Raw genomic sequence first — 20,000 nt, 5'->3', positions numbered from 1 at the left:
TTTGCTCCGCCTCTGGACAGGCGTGTGGGAGGAGTCAGTTTGCTCCGCCTCTGGACAGGCGTGTGGGAGGAGTCAGTTTGGCTCTGCCTCCGGACAGGCGTGTGGGAGGAGTCAGTTGGCTCCGCCTCCACACACAGATGATCTGCAGCGTTCGACATGTTTCCGCAGCGCTAGATTAACTTTAATCAAGCAGAAAAGAGGGCGACACAGTCTAACACACTGATGTTCTGAGACGGTATTCAGACTTCAGAGCTCATTTCCAGTGTTGATTCTCTGAGTGTGTCGTGTGTTCGTCTCCAGATGATGGTTTGTTGGCAGAGAGAGAGAGAGAGAGAGAGAGTATTAAACCGCTCGTTCTTTACAGGAAGACAACATTAAACCGAACACAGAGAGAAATCTGATGCTCTGACGCCACTGAAACACTTGTATGCAAAAAACTGATCGGAAATAAGAAGTATGTGTTCTCTTGAACTAAAATTAAAATAGAAAAAAAAATGTAACCAGTTTTTTTTAACCAGTTTTTAACATCAAACAGCGTAACAGGATGTTTTTGTACAGATAAAATGAGTGGAAGTGAATGACGGTGAATATGGTGGATAAGACAATAATCAGAGACCCTGAATAAAAGGCATTTATTATTTTAAAGTGCACCTATTATTCTATATTAAAGGCTCCTAATGTTGTTCAGTTTCTCCTACAACATCTTCACATTCATCCAGATCAAAAACACTTTAATGTCCTCATAATCTCCACTGCAGCATCAGCTCTTTCCTCTCAGTGTCTGAAACGCTTCAGTCTCTCTAAGCCCCGCCTCTCTGAGAGCTGCTCTGCTCTGATTGGTCAGAAAGCAAACGCTCATTATCATATCTGAATCTCAGCTCTTGATCTCAGTGATACGAACAGTAACGATGGCGTGGGTTTTACCGGATCAATCTCAGAAAACAGCGTCTTCTCCACATGAACAACACGAGCCAAACTCTTCCAGTCTCAGATACACTACAGTGTTTGAGGGCGGAGCTAAGAGACGCTGCTCAGCCAATCAAGACCACAGGCTGCCATTATGCTAATTAGGTACAAACCAACATAGGAAGTGAGACTGAATTACTGACGACTCGTTTCAGTTCAGAATCGATTCTTTCTTTTAGGAGACGATATGCACTTTGATCTTTAAAACTTTTAGACCTTTTACATTCAGCTATTGTGTCAGCTTATATTACATTAATATTTGACCTTTTTAATTATTCCGATATAACTTATTTTACTACTGGTGTTGGAGAAATCTCATCTGGGAACTTTCTCTCCACTTGGTTATCCTCGTTTCCAGCTTTTTTTGTTTTTAAATGGCAACTTTGGCACAGTGGTCAGGAATTATGGGATTTTTGTGCTCCAAAAGTCCTCCGTTTTAGAGCCGGCCACTAACAGCATGCCTGAATCCAGTCCAGGGTTATTCCTGTACGGCTCTCCGTGTTTCCAGAGCTCAGACCGGATCTGTCTCGGATGAAGCCGTACGTGTGATGAAGATAAAGAAGATGGATCCGTTTCTGTGACGCGAACATCAGTCTGTGTGTGTGGTTGCTATGCAGAGTGTGCCGCGGTTGCCGTACGCAAACAATGTTACGTTTCAACATTCATAAACAACTGTAAACACATCCAAAAGCCAATTATACAGTGTATTCATGAAGAACATAAAGTTCATCATCTCTCGAATTTAAACGATGTCTGAATGTTCATCCATACGGTCATGTGTGTCTGTGCAGCGTCATCTAGTGTCGTTAATATACTATTATAATTTTATAGTTAGTTAATATTTTGAATTATTTTTATTTTTCTATTAGTTAATTTTTGTTCCAAATATTAGTATTTAGGTTTGAACTTATTATTGTAGTTGTAGTTTTTAAAAAAAAAATCTGTAATTTTAGTGTTTTTTTATTTATATATTTTTAAAGTTTATATCTATAATAGTAAATATCTAATATCTATATTTAATATTATTTCATCTTGTTTTCCATTTTAGTTTTAATTAAAGTTTTAGTATTGTGTTTTTTTGTTGTAATTTATCTATCTATATATATATATAAAAAAATATCTATATATGGCCTGTATGGTTTTTATTAATTTTAATTAACATTTTAATTATTTTAGTACTTCAAGTTAAACTAAATGAAAATGAGACAGGCTGAAATAAAATAAGTGTATTTAAAAAAAAAAAGTTTTTATTTCATTTAATGTTTATTGTATTTCAAGCAACAAAATGTTTTTTAATGGCATTAGTTTGAGTGAACCATAATAACCCGAGTAATTTCCCCGTCCCGCAGAGCAAACGAGCGTCGGGATCATTCCCTCTCCGGAAGAGGCCCAGGTGGCTGATGGGAAAACCAGAGATCAGGAATCATATTCACTCGTTTTTTTTGTTTTTTTTCTCTTCCTCTCTGCTTTCTTCTTTCCAGCAGACTTATGAGAGAGAGAGAGAGAGAGAGAGAGAGAACGCCACAGTATTCAGGCTATTTAATGAATGTCCACACTGCAAAAAATGCTTTTCTTACTTAGTATTTTTGTCTTGTTTCCAGTCCAAATATCAAAAAATTCTTAAATCAAGATAAAGATACTTAAGATTTACTAAAGTACTAAATGACAAAAGATATTATGTCTTGTTTTATGTGGGAAAAAAATCTAAATGAAGTGAGTTTTTGCTTAAAACAAGCTAAATGATCTGCCAATGGGGAAAGAGATGGGGTAAGATAAATAATTACCCCATCGGCAGATAATTTTGCTTGTTTTAAGCATAAACTCACTTCATTTAGATTTTTTTCCCGCAGAAAACAAGACATAACATCGAATGGCATTTTACTCATCAAGTAAATGTATCTTGATTTACAGTTTTTTACAATCGCTATGACAGTTTTTTCAATACATTTAACAAGTTTCCTAAACTCTTAACGCACCAACACACCTAAAACACACAATTGGCAAAACGGTTAATTTCATGCTCAAAATCACACATTGTAAACTAAACTCCAAAACTAATTTTCAAAATACAATAATACACTAACACATTACACTATGTCTAACAAAACACTGCAAACATGTTTCAAAATCAAATAATTATTCAAAACACTAACACATGTTCTCATCCAACAGGAACATTTAGTCAATCATAACACAATGACAAAAAAAACACAATCATCAGCTGAAATTACAGAAACTGCATTATTTTATATGTGTCAGGTCTGTCCTTATACAACAGACAGTATATTGTATTGATCATAGATTGTGTTTTGCACTGCAGTTTTTTTTTTTTTTTTTGAAGTCTCTCTACATTTTTGTTTTGTTTGTAATGTAAATGCATGCATGCATTTTTTTTTTTTTTTTTTTTTGCAGCAGAAATTCAATACAACAAAATAAATGACCCTTCTTAGAGTAGCTTTATAGAATGTATGGTTTATGAAAAAAGAAGACAGAGACAGAATTGCTGCAGTAACGGCTACATTTGCAACAGGACATTTCTGCAAGATAACAAAAATATGCAATATAGCTGCCATTTACAGTATTACTGTATGTGAAAATACAAAATATACAAACAGAAAAAGCCATCTTCTAATCTGCGCGGTCTTCTGCGTTTGTCCACGTTCTCATCCACATCACACCTGATATCTTCCCTGGCAAGGCATCTTGGGAAGAATCTTTTGGCTTGCCTTATCCTGGTAGTGTTCAGCTGTGATGTCTTGGTATACAGCATCTTTTGCATACAGGAGGGACATTTGGTCCTGTGGACGATGGTCAGAAACCTTTCATCTCCAGGCTGAGAAAACTCCTCAATGGGGTTGAAGAAAGGGAAGTAAGGGGCAAGGAAAAGGGACATCATCCTCTGATGGGCGTCAAACCAGGCTGTGACTGCACGGGAATGGTGGAATGCCACATTGTCCCATATTTGCATAACTTCAATCAGCTGTTTCTCACTAGCAATGGAATAATGTGAAAATACAAAATATACAAACAGAAAAAGCACCAGAAAAAAAAAAAAAAAAAAAAAGAGTAATCTTCTAATTATTTGCATAATTCAATCAGCTGTTTCTCAGTAAGAATATAATAAAATACAGGGGATATATTTGTGTTTCAGTTCACAATATAAAAAGCTGTTTACCTTGACTTTATCCTGTAAGGTTAGGTTTAGAACATGGTGTTATCTGTTCTGACATACAGGGTTAAAGCATTGGTAAATTTGGCAGTAAAAATCCATTGTTTTGGTCTTGTTTGAGCTTGTGTGTAAAAGAAGTTCAAGCATTTTAAATGTGTGTTAATTGTATGCATTTTGTGTTAAAGCAACAAAAAATGTGTTAATAGTATAGCTTACACAGACGGATGTAGTGCTAACTGTGTTAAGAGTTTTGGAAAATTGTTAAATGTATTGAAAAATCTGTCATAGCAATCGTAAAAAACTGTAAGAATTTTTAGATATTTGGACTGGAATCGAGACAAAAACACTGAGTAAGAAAAGCATTTTTTTGCAGTGCACAGTTTAAAATGTCAGTAAATGAGTAACAGGTTTAATGCGGCCGAAACACCAGCAGGTGTTCTGTGGTTTTCTGTTTTCGAGGCCCTGGATGATCTGCGGCTCTTTGATGTCGTGAAGCGTCTCTTCTTTAACGTGTCTGTCTGAACTCGTATTGTCTTGTGCTGGAATGGGGACGTCACGATCTGTCACCGGCGTTATTCATGTGCCACGCTGGACTGGTGTGGAGTATCAGATGTTCAGCGCTGTGTGTATCAGGGGATCTATTAGCTGAGTTTACAGAGGAACCGTATATCCGTCCGGTCCCAAGGCACAACTGTGTGTCTCTCGCCCCGTCTCTCTCTCTCTCTCTCTCTCTCTCTCTCTCTCTCTCTCTCTCTCTCTCTCTCTCTCTCTCTCTCTCTCTCTCTCTCTCTCTCTCTCTCTCTCTCTCTCTCTCTCTCTCTCTCTCTCTCTCTCTCTCTCTCTCTCTCTCTCTCTCTCGCATTGGGTTTCTCCGCTGTCAGCTGTGGACTGGAGAAACTCAACACCAGTGTGGAAATTAAATACTTTGCACTCTCACTAATTAATGCCACTGCAATCTGAAGTTCAGTGTGTGACGTGATGCACTATCAGTTTTACTTTTACTATATATATAAATATGGAGGGCCGAATAACTCAAAATTAAATCATTACATAAATGTTGAAATATTTAAATAAATTATTAAATGCATAATCATTAATAAAACATGAAAATAATGATAATTAAGCCTACTTTAACTGTTATTTTAGTATTTTCAGAACTCAAGACTTATTATCTTCAGTCGTTTTGCTTCTTCAGTAAATGTATATTAAAGGGGTGGTGTAATGCCCTTTTCACAAGATGTAAAATAAGTCTCTGATGTCCCCAGAGTGTGTGTGTGAAGTTTTAGCTCAAAATACCCCACAGATATTTTTATATAGCATGTTAAAGTTGTCACTTTTTGAGGGTGAGCAAAAACGCACCACTTTTGTGTGTGTCCCTTTAAATGCAAATGAGCTGTTGCTCCCGGCACAGGGGGCGGAGCTACAACAGCTTGCACTCACACACACATGCACTGAAAATTTCATAAACTTTTAGCCTTTTATGTTCAAACCGAAGTCAGTGACAACATGTAGACAACATTTCTGAACGGGTAGTTGATGAATTTATGCAGCTGATGTGTAGTTATCTTCTAGCCATTGATTAGCATATTCTGTCTTGATAATCTATAAATGGCGTTCAGGGGGCGGGGTTTATGTAAATTTTAGGGTTGGTGATGTCACTAACCCGGGAGGAATGTGGTGTAGTCTCTACCAGCCGTTTGTTGTAGTCCTTAAAAAGTGATTTCTGTAAAAGCAAATATCTCCCTTTGCTTTGAACTTTGAGCGTCATAACTTTGCAGATGTTGTTTATGATCAAACAGCAACATTACACACTAACTAAAGTTAGAAAAGTCAAATCATAATCAACCACCCCTTTAATTTAAGGATGTTTAGATATATGTGCTGGAAAACAAGACAGAAACACTGAGGAAGAACATCATTGTTTTTGAAGTGTGCTTCAAAGTTGATGAGCCAATCAAATGCCAGTGGATGAAATCAAGCTCCGCCCCCTACATTACTTCTTGCCTGTGTGTTTAGTTTCACTCATAAATCACATTGCTGAAGTGAAGTCTGTGTCTATGTCAGGTTGGTGTGTGACGGAAGTGTGTGTGTTTGTGTTCAGGGAGCGAACGCTCTGGTGACCTACGCCATCATCAGTGGAGCGGACGACAGTTTCCGCATCGATCCCGAATCCGGCGAGCTGATGGCCACCAGGCGCCTGGACCGAGAGCGCCGGTCGAAGTATTCTCTGCTGGTGCGAGCCGACGACGGCCTGCAATCCTCCGATGTTCGGGTCAACATCACCGTCACAGACCTCAACGATCACGCGCCCAAGTTCTCCCGCTCCGTGTACTCCTTCGACATCCCCGAGGACATGAACCCAGGTACTGACTCACTTCACACACTGTAAACCCCAATAAGTTGGCAGAACTCAAATAATTTGAGGTAATCAGTTACATACAATTTTTTTAAGTTAAGATTGTAACGTTTAAGTAAGCAGTACTTGCAGATTTTGTACTTAATTGCTCTTAACTTTAAATATTTGAGTAAGCTTATTCATACATAATTTAAGATTCTCATGTAATCTCTGTTTTAATATATTTAGTAGTGGAAACTTGGCTTGCTTATATGGCTGGTGTAAGCAAGCCAAGTTTCCACTACTAAATATATTTAAAATGAGATTCAATAAATGCTACCTTGCTAATTATTAACATAATGCACATTAGCAGGTGCTGAATGAATGCAGAAATATAAAACTATTAATATACACTGTTCTCAAAGCAAGCTCATGCAACACTCGTCACCATGATGCCCCCCCCCCCACTCCCCCCCCCCCACTCCCAACCCAACTTAACAGAGACTCTTCTAAACTACCATAACAAAACATTAAACACTATTAAATCTCCCACTTAATATTAATCTGGCACAAAAAAACATTTTTTTTGCATTTACTTTCCCTTTTTAAGTGTCATGGCAAAGCATGGGAAATAGAAATCCCAGCCCAGTTTCAGTTCAATTTAAGTTTGTCTAAATTAAAAGAAACCAGTTCATGAAACAATTCAATTAACTTAAAATGTGTCAGTTTTGTGAACTCAAAATATAAAGAAAATTCTAAATACTCATAAAAGTTAATTTGATGGAACTGATTTGTATAATTTGAGTTGGCTCTACTCAAACCAATTAATTAATTTGAGCGTTAGGGTTTACAGTGTACCGTTAAAGACTAAACCTACTGTGAGCTACGAGGTTGATATATCTGGTTATTATATATTGTTATCATTGTTTTTGATTGGTTTGAGTGTGATTTGGCTCATTTCGAGTCATTGCTTGATTAAAGGATTAGATAAGGGTAAGAAAAATAATCATGTTTCTGTTTGAATTAAGATTCTTTTTTTTAACCCATTGGCAGATAATTTTGCTTTGTTTTTTAAGCAACAGCTCTCTAAATTTTGATTTATTTCCCCAGAAAACAAGACATAATATCGAATGGCATTTTACTCATCTAGTAAATGCATCTTGATTTAAGGAATTGTTTTATATTTGGACTGGAAACTGGAAAGCATTTTTTGCAGTGCAGTCCCTGATGTATTCTCTGTTGTCTTTCTCCATTGAGGTTCTATTGTGGCGGCGATTCTGGCCAGCGACTCGGACTCGGGCTCGAACGGTGAGATCACGTACTCAATAGAGGAGGATGACGAGGACTCCACCTTCCTCCTGAACCCCATCACCGGCGTGTTCAACGTCACCCGCCCGCTGGACTACGAGTCTCAGCAGTTTTTCATCCTGACGGTCCAGGCTCGGGACGGGGGCGGCCTGTGCTCTTCTGTCCGGGTCTACTTTAACCTGCTGGACGTCAACGATAACCGGCCCGTCTTCAACAGCTCCATGTACAGCACTTCGGTCCTGGAGAGTCTGAGTCCCGGGACATCCGTGCTCACCGTGAGCGCCAGAGACGCCGATGACGGTACGGGTTCCACTAAATGCTTTTGGAGATCTGAAAAACGTCCTCGGTTTGTATCGTATCTCAGCGTAAGAATGCTGACGTCTGCCTGAGCTAAAATATTTACTTGAAGAACCCCTGATATATCAAATTAATATTTCAATAATTTAACAACACATGTTCAAAGTGTTTTTTTGTTGTTTTTTTATAAAAAAAATTCAATTTTTCAATTTTTCAATTTTTCAATTTTTCAATTTTTTCAATTTTTTCAATTTGTAATTTGTAATTTTTTTTTAATTTTTTTATTTTTTATTCCGTTTTCAACTCGCAAAACCCAGTTTGGGAAACCCTACTCTACTGAACATAAAATACATAAAATGTTAAACACAAATATTAGGTAAAATCAATTTGAATTATATTAAAATTATTTTCAAACTTTTTTTGTATTTATAAAATATTTGAATTTAAGGGCATAGAATTTAAATTCATTAAACAAATTGATACATTTTTATACAAATGTTTTATGAATTTTGATTCATTTTAATTCTATGTTCTTAAATTCAAATTGCAATTCTGTATTCTGTTTTCTACCTCAATTAAAATGTAGGTTGATTAGTTATCTCAGTTTGTTGTTTGCATTTCGATTTTTTCATAACTAGTTTAAAATACGTTTCAGTATTTACGTCTCTGTTTCTAAATATACACGATTATTTATAATCGTCATTTTCTATGTTTCGCCACTTTTTGGATGTTTTTTAACGATTTTTATGTTGTTTTCTATGACACTAAATTCCCTTTATTAATTTATTATCATATTTCGGTGTAAGAATAGTGACAAATACTCATATTATAGCATAAAATAAATTTCTGTACAGTTGTTTGCCTTTCGATAAAAAAACAACAACCTGTTTTTGCTCTTTCATAACTAGTTTAAAATATGTTTCTGTATTGAATTAAACACACACGATAATTGATTATTTATAATCATAATTTTCTACATTTTGCCAGTTCTTCAGTTCAATTATATTTACAGTATGTTTATTTTCTAAAGAGTCATAGAGTTATTTTCATATTGCGGTGTTAAAATGTTGACAAAAACAAATATTATAGCATAAAATAAATCATCATCTTCTACATTTTTTGCATATTTTTTAACAACATTCATGTAGTTTTCTACAAGAGTAAAAGAACTTCATTCATTTAATATCATGTTTTTTCTTTTTGAAATGTTGCCGAATGCTAATATTGAACACCTAGTTTAGATTCTCACAGAATCATGTCTGGGTCGAGTTGAAGTGAACAGAACTGATGTTTTGCGCAGACAGTGAAGGCAGTTTTGGGGTGAATTATGAGCCGCACGTGTTTTTGAACGGTTTCGTGAGACTCGTCTGGCGTGTCCGTGAGTCTCGCGTCTCGTGTCTCAGACTCTAATGTGGTTACGCTGACCTACATTTGTGCCTGTGGCTTTTCTTCCTCGTTCTGCTTGTCTGCCGTCCTCATCGCACACGAGACCGAGACATCATTGTTAGCGTTTCCTGACCCCTCACCCCTGACCCCTGACCCCGGACAGCGTTTAGGTCGGGGTGTTTTGTAAACAGGCCCAGTGTGGGAAGGTGCCACGGCGTTCCACATGAGCTCCCGTCTGAACGGCATTACGGACGCTCAATTAGAGCTCATTTACTCTGAACTGAGCAGATTAGATCTGCAGATCCATATCACACACTCCCTGTACTGTAGCATTATCAGCTTCAGCACGTCTGGACAATCACACATTCATTGTGAATGGATGACGGCCAAACCTCCAAAACACACCAAAGATATTTCTTGTAGACACTCGGTCTGTGCTGTTCTCTAGTCAAGTCACCTTCATTTATACAGCGCTTTTAATAATTTGTTTCAAAGCAGCTTTAAGAAAACTTTTGAAAAACGTTCAAAAACGTGAATCTGTGAAAACGCTAACGGCGTGCACATGCGTATTACGTGTTTAATCTATAGGTGTGCGCATTTGAACATATATCAAACACAGTCTTTCTCTACTTACTGACCTCAACATAAAGCTATATGTCTAGCTATATGTGCTTTACATGTTCAGATGAGAAGCTAATTGTCGTCCACGTACTATCTACACGTGCTGCACAATTAGTGCTCCTCATGTGAAGCGCACGAGACTCTTCTTACTAACACAGTTCAATGTTAGCATGTTGCTGAGTTCACAACACTATACTCAAATGTAAGGAATCCCAAACATTTTGTCAGCCAAACTATTTTCTTTAAAGTGTAGTCAATCATTTTATCCCTTAAAACTCATCTTTGATCACCATTATTACATATTTAAATGTTTTTTCCTTGAAAAAAAATATATACATGCCTTAAAATATCTTGAATGTAACTCGACACCCTTGCCTCATTTAGTATGCGCGGTTCTATGAATATGCAAATGAGCCCCGCCTCCACTCACTCACTCAGCTCAGAGATCCACTGGTTGACGATCACACGTTGATCTGATTGGTTACAAGGTAGTTTGTGACGTCAGAAACACCAGCGATTTCAAAGCGTGTTTTTGAGACTGTCTTTGGTTCACTGCAGTTTTAAGGAGGAAATACTCAGCAATGGTGTCGACTTATGAACTTACACATGGTTTGTCTTAAAGCAGATTAAAAACACCACTTAGACACATAAACTACATTAAAAGCTGGATTTTCACCACAGGGGGACTTTTATTATATTTCAGTTAATATTTCAGTAATTTAACATTCGAAGGTGAGATGGCAGCTATTGCATCCGTTGGCGTTCCTATTCTTCTTCTTCTTCCGCTCTGGAAGTTATGAAATTTGGATCACAGATAGAGGACAATCTGAACATTAAACACACCAATTTCAGAGTCTCTAACTCAATCGCTCTAGCACCACCAACTGTCTAAAATTTTGAGCCATAAGGGCTAGAAACAAAATTAAACAACATCATTTTCTGTCATGAAAACTGTTCCGCCATTTTTAATTTCCCGATAAAAACTAATTGAACGAGATCATCTTCAGACAATGCAGACAAAAAGTTATAGAATTCAAGTTGATTTGTCAAAACGTTCTCGAATAACGCATAAACGAATTTGACGAATAGCACGCGGCTGGATAGCCAACCTGGATAGTTTTGGCGCAGTGCCACCTAGTGTTCAGGAGATATGAAAAATTAAACATTTGTTTTTATAACATAAAAATGGCTCTTTTTTCTTATAACAAAACTCTCTTTAGCGTTTTACGAATTTTGTCATAAAATGCTATATTTTACAAGCGCATTGCCGTATTGTTACGAAACTCTGTATGTGTGTCTTCGGCACCATGCCCTGAAGGGAAACAAAAAGTTTAGATTTTTCCAAAAATGCTTATAACCTTTGATTGTATTAGCTTATTGTAATGAAACTGGTCTTAATAGATTCCTCGGGTCATGCCGAGAACATAGATATCAATTATACCGAGCTTCCTATCCACCATTTAGATTTTCTTTCAAAACCTAATTTTTCGAACTCCTCCTAAATTGTTGGTCTAATTTTGACCTAAATCGAAGCGTATCATCTTCAGACCATAAGTTACAGCAGAGGAATAACCCATTATTAATTTAACAACATGTGTGGTGTTTTTCAGGGCCGAATGCGGAGCTGCGTTACACGATTGCATCAGGTGACCCGCAGTCCCAGTTCACCATCACCGACACGGGCGTCTTACAGACCAAGAAACCCTTGGACCGCGAGACGCAGTCTTTCTACAACTTGGTCATCACCGTTAACGACTTGGCTCCGCCTCCCATGACCCGCTTCACCAGCACTGCCCAGGTGTCAATCATTCTGCTGGACGTCAACGACTGCCCGCCCACCTTCACTTCGCAGTCAACGGCGTACATTCAGGAGAACACGCCGATAGATACGGTGGTGTTTTCGGCGCTGGCCACCGACGCCGACAGTGGGCCGAACAGCTACGTGGAATATTCCCTCAAAGGGCCATTCGGAAACAAGTTTAGCATCGGGAACATTGATGGCGGCGTGATTTTGGTTGGCGAACTGGATCGCGAAGAAATGGCGAATTACTCTTTGATAATCATGGCCACCGATAAAGGTGATCCGCCGCTTTCGTCAACGATGGAGGTCACCATGATGGTTCTGGACGTGAACGACAACACACCGAGCTTCTCCCAGAACATCTACGACATCGAGATCGAGGAGAACACGCTCACCGGAACCGACATCCTGCGCGTTTTCGCCAGCGACGCGGACGAGGGAACGAACGGGCAGATTCGCTTTTCAATTGCCGGTGGGAACGTGAACTCCGATTTCCGGATCGACTCGGTGACGGGAGTTATTTCGGTGGCGAAGCTCCTGGATCGGGAGACGCGATCTTCGTATTCTCTGACCGTTCAGGCTTCGGATCGCGGGAGTAGCTTACGCGTGGATCGCGCCACCGTTAACATTGTGCTTTTGGATGTGAACGACCGCTCGCCTGTGTTCGAGCTCTCGCCGTACACCGTCAGCGTGCAGGAGAACTTAGGAAACCTGCCCAAGAACATCTTACAGGCAAGTACACCGCATTCATGCAGCTTTCGAGTTCAGCCTTTTCAGCGATAGTACATAAACATGCATAAACTCACAGCTCTTCACCGCAACCCGCCAAAATAAAAGTTTGGTTTTACTTGAAGAAATTATGACAGAAATTTTTTACTATTGGGTTACACTTTATTTTAAGGTGTCATTTTTACAGTGTAATTATATATTTAAGTGCTGAGTAATATTACTATAGGGTTAGGGTAGGATTAGGGTTTGGTTGGGGTTTAGTTGCATGTAATTATGCATAATTTACTGTTATTACTATGGTAAGTACATGTAACAACAAGGACACTGTAAAATAAAGTGTTACCTACTATTGTACAGTTGAATGTACCACTCACAGTAATAAGAACAATAACAATGAATAATAATAATACAATTATTAAAACTATATTTTTAAGGAATATCACACAATATTTCATCCATGTTTTCATTTTAAACATAAATGTCTGTTTTGCATCAATTTGTTTGGCAAATATAAAAGGATTAATTTAAAGATGAATGTTTTATGCCTTAATTCGATTACCGCTGTTTTTGATAATACATTTATATTAAATATTAAATCCAGATTTTTTTTGAAAAATTATCCAGATTTTTTTTTTATAAATTACAATTTTATGAATTCAGTTGATTAGACGTGATTATTAAAACTAAATTAAACCATTAAAAAGGAATCCAGAAAGTAATTATTGGGGGGGGGGGGGGGGGGTATTTTCATAGGGCCCTAAAATTTAATTTTTTGCTAAACGTTTAATACATTTTTGTTCAATTGTGTAAGTCTCAGGATTTCAATTAATTAGAACTTTTTTTTTTGATTAATAAAATGTAATTTAACCATTTAAATGGAATCCAGAAATATTTAGATGTGAAAAAAACAGCATCTGAAAAAAAAAAAAAAAAACGTAATTTGGGAAAACATAAACCAGATTTCATAGGGCCTTCATCGCTGTTAACATAAATATGGGTTTCCTACTCAGAAATTGGACATGAAAGGCCTCTCAAGTCATATTTACAACTGGGAAACTCAGAGATAATTGTTAGTTTCTGAGTTGTTCAGGCTCATTCAGATTCATTTTTCCCACATCCTACATTGTTTCCTCTTGACGGTTACAATCATGCATTATTTACGTATATAAATAGCCATTTGATGCATATTGCATGTATTTTACACAGTGAATGCAGCATTTGTCAATGAATGGGACGTTGCATTTGATTTAATATGGATATTGACTAAATATCTTCAATACATTCAGGGCTTTTCCCGAGAAATAGGCAAGAGTGAACCTCATATGGACTTGAACGTGCCGATTTTAAAAGTGGGATTAGCATGTAAAGGCAGCATTAGTTCATCTCTTTAGAGCGAGCGGCTTTGGTTCTACAGCATTTATGAATTTGCTTTGGCATGCAGAAACGCAAGAGCAAATTTCCAACACAAACCATGCTCTTACTTGGAAATGTGACTGGAAGTGTTTGACGTCGCTGGAATGATAAATGTAGGGAGTGGATTCGGCTTCCCGCTGTACGGTGATGGGGTGTAACTGCACAACGCTTTACACTTCGGATAAATGACATAATGAATCCAAACAAACCTCACCTGAGAGGGGAAATGAGGTGTGCCAGCGCTTCAGACTCTCACGCAAAACCTCACAAGAGTGTAAACCAGTCCGTGTGAACATTTCTGATTCTATAAAATGCAAAGAAATTGCTATAATAAGCATTTAACGAAAAAAACTGTAATCTTTCATCTATGTCTTTCAGATCCACTGCAAACGCTCATTCAGAGTTTGTTTGTAATTCTTAACGGTAACTGGTCTTTTTTATTGATCATTATGGATTTGTACAATATTTGCAATCATGTTTTTGTGCTCCATTCTTCCGATTTGTGATTAGTTGTAGGAAATTCAATTTTAAGGTCATTAAAGACCCCCTGTAGTCAATCATTGTATCCCTTAAAACTCATCTTTGATCACCAAAATAACATTGAAACAAAAAAATTGTTAATGCCTTAAAATATCTTGAATGTAACTCGACACCCTTGCCTCATTTAGTATGCGCATTTCTATGAATATGCAAATGAGCCCCGCCTCCACTCACTCACTCAGCTCAGAGATCCACTGGTTGACGATCACACGTTGATCTGATTGGTTACAAGGTAGTTTGTGACGTCAGAAGCACAGTGTTAACTCTCGGTGTGTGTCGGCAGGTTGTGGCCCGGGACGATGACCTGGGCGCTAACGGTCAGATCATCTACACACTCTCCAGTGGGAATGAAGCCGGATCCTTCAGCCTCTCATCCGCTGGTCAGCTGATCCTGATCCGAACACTGGACCGGGAAACTCAGGACAGATTCACGCTGGTCATCACGGCTCACGACGCCGGTAAGAGTCAGAAACAAAATCTGGTTTTCCTTTGAAGTGACTTGTTCGCAAAGCTCCGCCCCCTTTAGTTACTTGTGTGTCCGACGAGCCATGTTGCTCTCATGCCCCACCATGTTCTCACGCAGTGAAACATACATCGCGGAGCAGAGAGGACACTGACAACGCCCTGACAGACAGGACTTTTGATATGAATCAATGTCTCAACTTTCAAATTTGGTCATTTTTAAAAGAAATTTAAACAATTAATACCATTTTGTGGCTCTTTCATGTGTCGTGACAGATCGCTCAGTTAAAGCTCCTCGTGAACCGATCATCTCTTCCTTCTAGTTCATTTATAGCATCAAATAAACTTCCGTTTTCCAAGGTCAAATCCTCCGACGTTAATCTACTAACTCTCCTGGCTGATTTGTCGGACAAAAATGGCGGATTCGGCGGATTATGATTGGTCAGATCGCCTGTCAATCAAACTCCCTGCGAAGGGTCAATTAAGATTATTTTTCTGACTCCATTGGCAGATATTTGTTCTTGCTTTAAGCATAAACTCACTTTATTTAGATCATTCTAGGAAAACAAGACTTAAATCTTAACTAATTTCCTTCTCCAGTAAATGTTTCTTGATTTAAGAATGTTTACGTCTATGGGATATTCCCATTTAAATAGCTAAGTATACGTGTGTGTGTGTGTGTGTGTGTGTGTGTGATGGGTAGGTTTAGGGGTCGGGTTAGTGTGTGTGTGTGTGTGTGTGTGTGTGTGTGTGTGTGTGTGTGAGTGATGGGTAGGTGTAGGGGTCGGGTTAGTGTGTGTGTGTGTGTGTGTGATGGGTAGGTTTAGGGGTCGGGTTAGTGTGTGTGTGTGTGTGTGTGTGTGTGATGGGTAGTTTTAGGGGTCGGGTTAGTGTGTGTGTGTGTGTGTGTGTGTGTGTGTGTGTGTGTGATGGGTAGGTTTAGGGGTCGGGGTAGTGTGTGTGTGTGTGTGTGTGTGTGTGAGATGGGTAGGTTTAGGGGTCGGGATAGTGTGTGTGTGTGAGTGATGGGTAGGTGTAGGGGTCAGGTTAGTGTGTGTGTGTGTGTGTGTGTGTGTGTGATGGGTAGGTTAGTGTGTGTGTGTGTGTGTGTGTGTGTGTGTGTGTGTGTGTGTGTGTGAGATGGACAGGTGTAGGGGTCAGGTTAGTGTGTGTATGTGTGTGTGATGGGTAGGTTAGTGTGTGTGTGTGTGTGTGTGTGTGTGTGTGTGTGAGTGAGATGGGCAGGTGTAGGGGTCAGGTTAGTGTGTGTGTGCGTATGTGTGTGTGTGTGTGTGTGTGTGATGGGTAGGTGTAGGGGTCGGGTTAGTGTGTGTGTGTGTGTGTGTGTGTGTGTGATGGGTAGGTGTAGGGGTCAGGTTAATGTGTGTGTGTGTGTGTGTATGTGTGTGATGGGTAGGTTAGTGTGTGTGTGTGTGTGTGTGTGTGTGTGTGTGTGTGTGTGTGTGTGTGTGTGAGTGAGATGGGCAGGTGTAGGGGTCAGGTTAGTGTGTGTGTGTGTGTGTGTGATGGGTAGGTGTAGGGGTCGGGTTAGTGTGTGTGTGTGTGTGTGTGTGTGTGTGTGTGTGTGTGATGGGTAGGGTTCGGTATAAAAACTATTACGTCTATGCAATATCCCCATTTAGATAGCTAAGTATACGTGTCTGTGTGTGTGTGTGTGTGTGTGTTCTCTGGTCTTTGGTTAACCCGTCTCAGCCGACCGGTGCCTCTCCTTCATTCCTCTGAGGGTCACATGACCCGCTGTAACGGCAGGGATTCGCTCCGGACATCGACGGGAACTTTAGACAGTAAATAGCGTCTGAATCTGCCAAGCGTCGGAAGCGGTTGTCGAGCGCAGAGAGAAGCTCACACTGTGACTGATGTTCTGGCCCGGACACAATCTGCAGACGTTTCTTACATCTTCTACACTGGTTTTGGTAGTAAATCTACTGAAGTTTGTGCTCTGGGTTTAAACGTGATCAGATGTCTCAATCCCGGCTCAGAGTTTTCACTATTACAGACTCGTTCCCTGTTTAAAACCGCTTAGACTGGTCTAAACTCCCTAAAACCAGTTCAGTCCTCCTGCTTCAAGATCTCATTCAGTGGTACTTGTAGGTATTAGTGAATATGTTTAAAAGTAAATCCTGCAGGAATTTTTTCAGTGCGTATGTTTATCACAAACACACGTGATTAATGCTGCAAATGTTTATGTGTGTTTGTCTCTGTTTGCACTGCTTTCTGCCAAACTCTCCTCCAGCTCTCTGAAATCTGCAGGCAGAAACAAACTCCCTGAACGCTGTAGAAAGAGCCCATTGTGTCCTGATAGTGAAATATGGGGAGCGTCTGAAACGCTCCGACTGAGCTTTCCTGGACCATCTCAATGATTTTCCCATTCCTGGGTTTCCAGTGGATTTGTGATTCAGATCCGAGTCGAAGCCCATTGACACGTTCACCAGACGGCTGGCTCAGGAAGCCATTATTTCTCTTATTCTGATGTTCCTAATGTACTTTTTCATGATCGCTTTTCTATGGAAGCCCATTTCCGCCACATAAGGGAAAAATAACATGCTCTGGTAAATCAAAATTATAGCATAAAAAGTCATAATTATGAGATCTCGAGAAGTCGAAAATTGATTTTAAAAGTCAAAATTATGGCATACTAAGTCAAATTATGAATTAAGTCATAATTATGAGATACAAAGTCGAAACTTGTGTGAATTTTATCTCATACATTTTATCTCATAATTTTGACTGTTTTGATGTCGTATTTGATTTAATGTCATAATTTTGACTTGTCATAATTTCGATTGTCATATAATTTCAATTTAGTGTCACAATTTTGACTTTTTAAGTCATAATTTCGATTGCCGTAATTTTAGATTTTAAAATCATAATTTCGATTTGTATGCAATAATTTTTACGTTTTAAATCATAATCTCATAGATCGGATTTAATGTAATAATTTTGACTTGTCATAATTTCGACTATATAATTTCGATAATTTGACTTTTTAAGTCATAATTTCAATTTAGTGTCATAATTTTGACTTTTCAAATAATAATTTTGATTGCCATAATTTTAGATTTTAAAATCATAATTTCGATTTTGTATGTAATAATTGTGACTTTTTAAATCATAATTTCGATTGTCAGAATTTTGACTTTTTAAGTCATAATTTCTATTTAGTATGTTATAATTTGACTTTTTAAGTCATCATTTTTAATTTATCATCATTTCTGCTTCATATCTCATATTTTCTGTCACTGTCACGTCATGTTTAGTTTCATTATCTTGTTCTGTTTAGTTTCTAGCGCTGCATCGGAAATCGTATACTTCCACTATAGGATAAACAGTATCTGACACTTGTCACTAGCCGCGTTTCCATTACCCTTCAAATTGCGCAAATTGAAATTGAAAATTGAAAATACGCCCAGTGGAAACACGTCAATTTCGCAAAAAATCACATTCATCGCAAAAAAAAAATGCAAAAAATGAAGGTTGAAGGGAGGAAAAATTAAGGTTTAATCGCATAACCGTCATTTTGCAATAGTTTTTTGTCGACATTTAGAAAAAATCTCAAACGTTTTGCGCAAAAATGTAATGGAAACGCGCCTACTGTCTTTTCCTGAGTTCTGGTTGCCATGGTTTCAGAGTAGTGTCACACCTGTTCCCTGTTTCTTTGATTGCCGTCTTCTGTGTATTTAAGGCCTCAGATAAGGGTGCTCGTATATTGATTATTTTATTGATTGTTTTTGCAAACAAGGTATTTTTTCACGTATAATGTGAAAGTTACTGTGTTTACGGGCTTCACGTGGTCATGACAGGAATCAAATTATTATAAATAACAGGATTAGTAAGTGATTTGATCAGGCCTCATGCCTGTATTTCTGTGCGTTTTAGTGTTTATTGTGTTACTGGTGTTAGTCTTTATATTGTTTCAAAGCAGCTTCACAGTAATAAACAGATGCAAACGTCATCAAATATGAGCCAATGCTGTAAAGCAGCTTTAAAAGACATTATTGAGTTGAAGTTTTCCTCTCATCCTGCAGTGTCAGTGTGTTTCTGTATCAGTGTATCGATCCTGAACTGAACTCACATTCCTTCAGCTTTACTGAATTTTCCGGCTCTAGAGTCTCGACCTTTAACCTCTTGCTTTTCTTTGTCCCTCGAAATCTCCCCAATATCTTTCCATATGATCTCTCTCTCTCTCCGAAGGAAAGCTGGCAGCTCACCGGAGAGATCTTGGCAGGCCCGAGTCATTATTTGGAAATGTGTGTTTTTCTGCGGAGTGTGGCGAAGAGGCCAGCAGTAAAAAGGTGCTTTACGAGAGAGAGAGAGAGAGAGAGAGAGAGAGGGAGAGGAGAGAGAGAGAGAGAGAGAGAGAGAGAGAGAGAGTCGAGGGCTTATTCTGCGTGCCGAGGAAAGATGTTGGCAGAGTTTATGAGGAAAAACATGGATTGCTTGGCAGATAACAGAGAGAGAGAGAGAGAGAGAGAGGAGAGAGAGAGATAGAGAGAGTCCATATAAAGAAGTCACACGAGATCTCTTTAATGTCTCAGTTGTTTCTCTGAGATGAGAGCGATGATATGTAAGCTCCTCTAGATATTCATCATGTCTCTCGTGCTCCTCATTTGTAGACTCTGTTTAATCTCCGGAGTTATTTTAGTTTCATACACTTCTCTCCATTAGCTTTAGACTGAACGCGCTCAGTAAACTGAGATTAACACCAATCTGCAATCCAATGTTCTTCCTCAGTGTTATAGGAAGAACAGTCAGAAAAATAATCTTGTTTTCCCTTTGAATTAAGTTTATTTTTCTGACTCCATTGGCAGATATTTGTTCTTGTTTTAAACACAAACTCATTTTGATGCATTTTTCATTAAACAAGACTTAATATCTTCAGTCATGTTTCTTCTCCAGTAAATGATATTTGTGCTGGAAAACGAGACAGAAACACTGAGGAAGAACATCATTTT

General features: G+C 38.5%; 1 protein-coding gene across 1 annotated transcript in view; it reads left to right on the top strand.

The window, feature by feature from the left end:
• The window catches only part of fat4 (FAT atypical cadherin 4), a 98,579-nt gene that overhangs the window by 42,003 nt on the left and 36,576 nt on the right, over positions 1–20,000 (top strand). Inside the window, exons 3-6 of the mRNA XM_084430989.1 lie at positions 6,237–6,498; positions 7,728–8,078; positions 11,693–12,615; positions 14,849–15,023. Of these exons, the coding sequence (XP_084287115.1) occupies positions 6,237–6,498; positions 7,728–8,078; positions 11,693–12,615; positions 14,849–15,023 (1,711 nt within the window). The remainder of the gene's footprint in view (positions 1–6,236; positions 6,499–7,727; positions 8,079–11,692; positions 12,616–14,848; positions 15,024–20,000) is intronic.

Source organism: Rutilus rutilus (assembly GCF_951802725.1).
Source record: "Rutilus rutilus genome assembly, chromosome: 14".
NCBI lineage: Eukaryota > Metazoa > Chordata > Actinopteri > Cypriniformes > Leuciscidae > Rutilus > Rutilus rutilus.
This window is presented reverse-complemented; position numbering and strand designations above follow the sequence as displayed.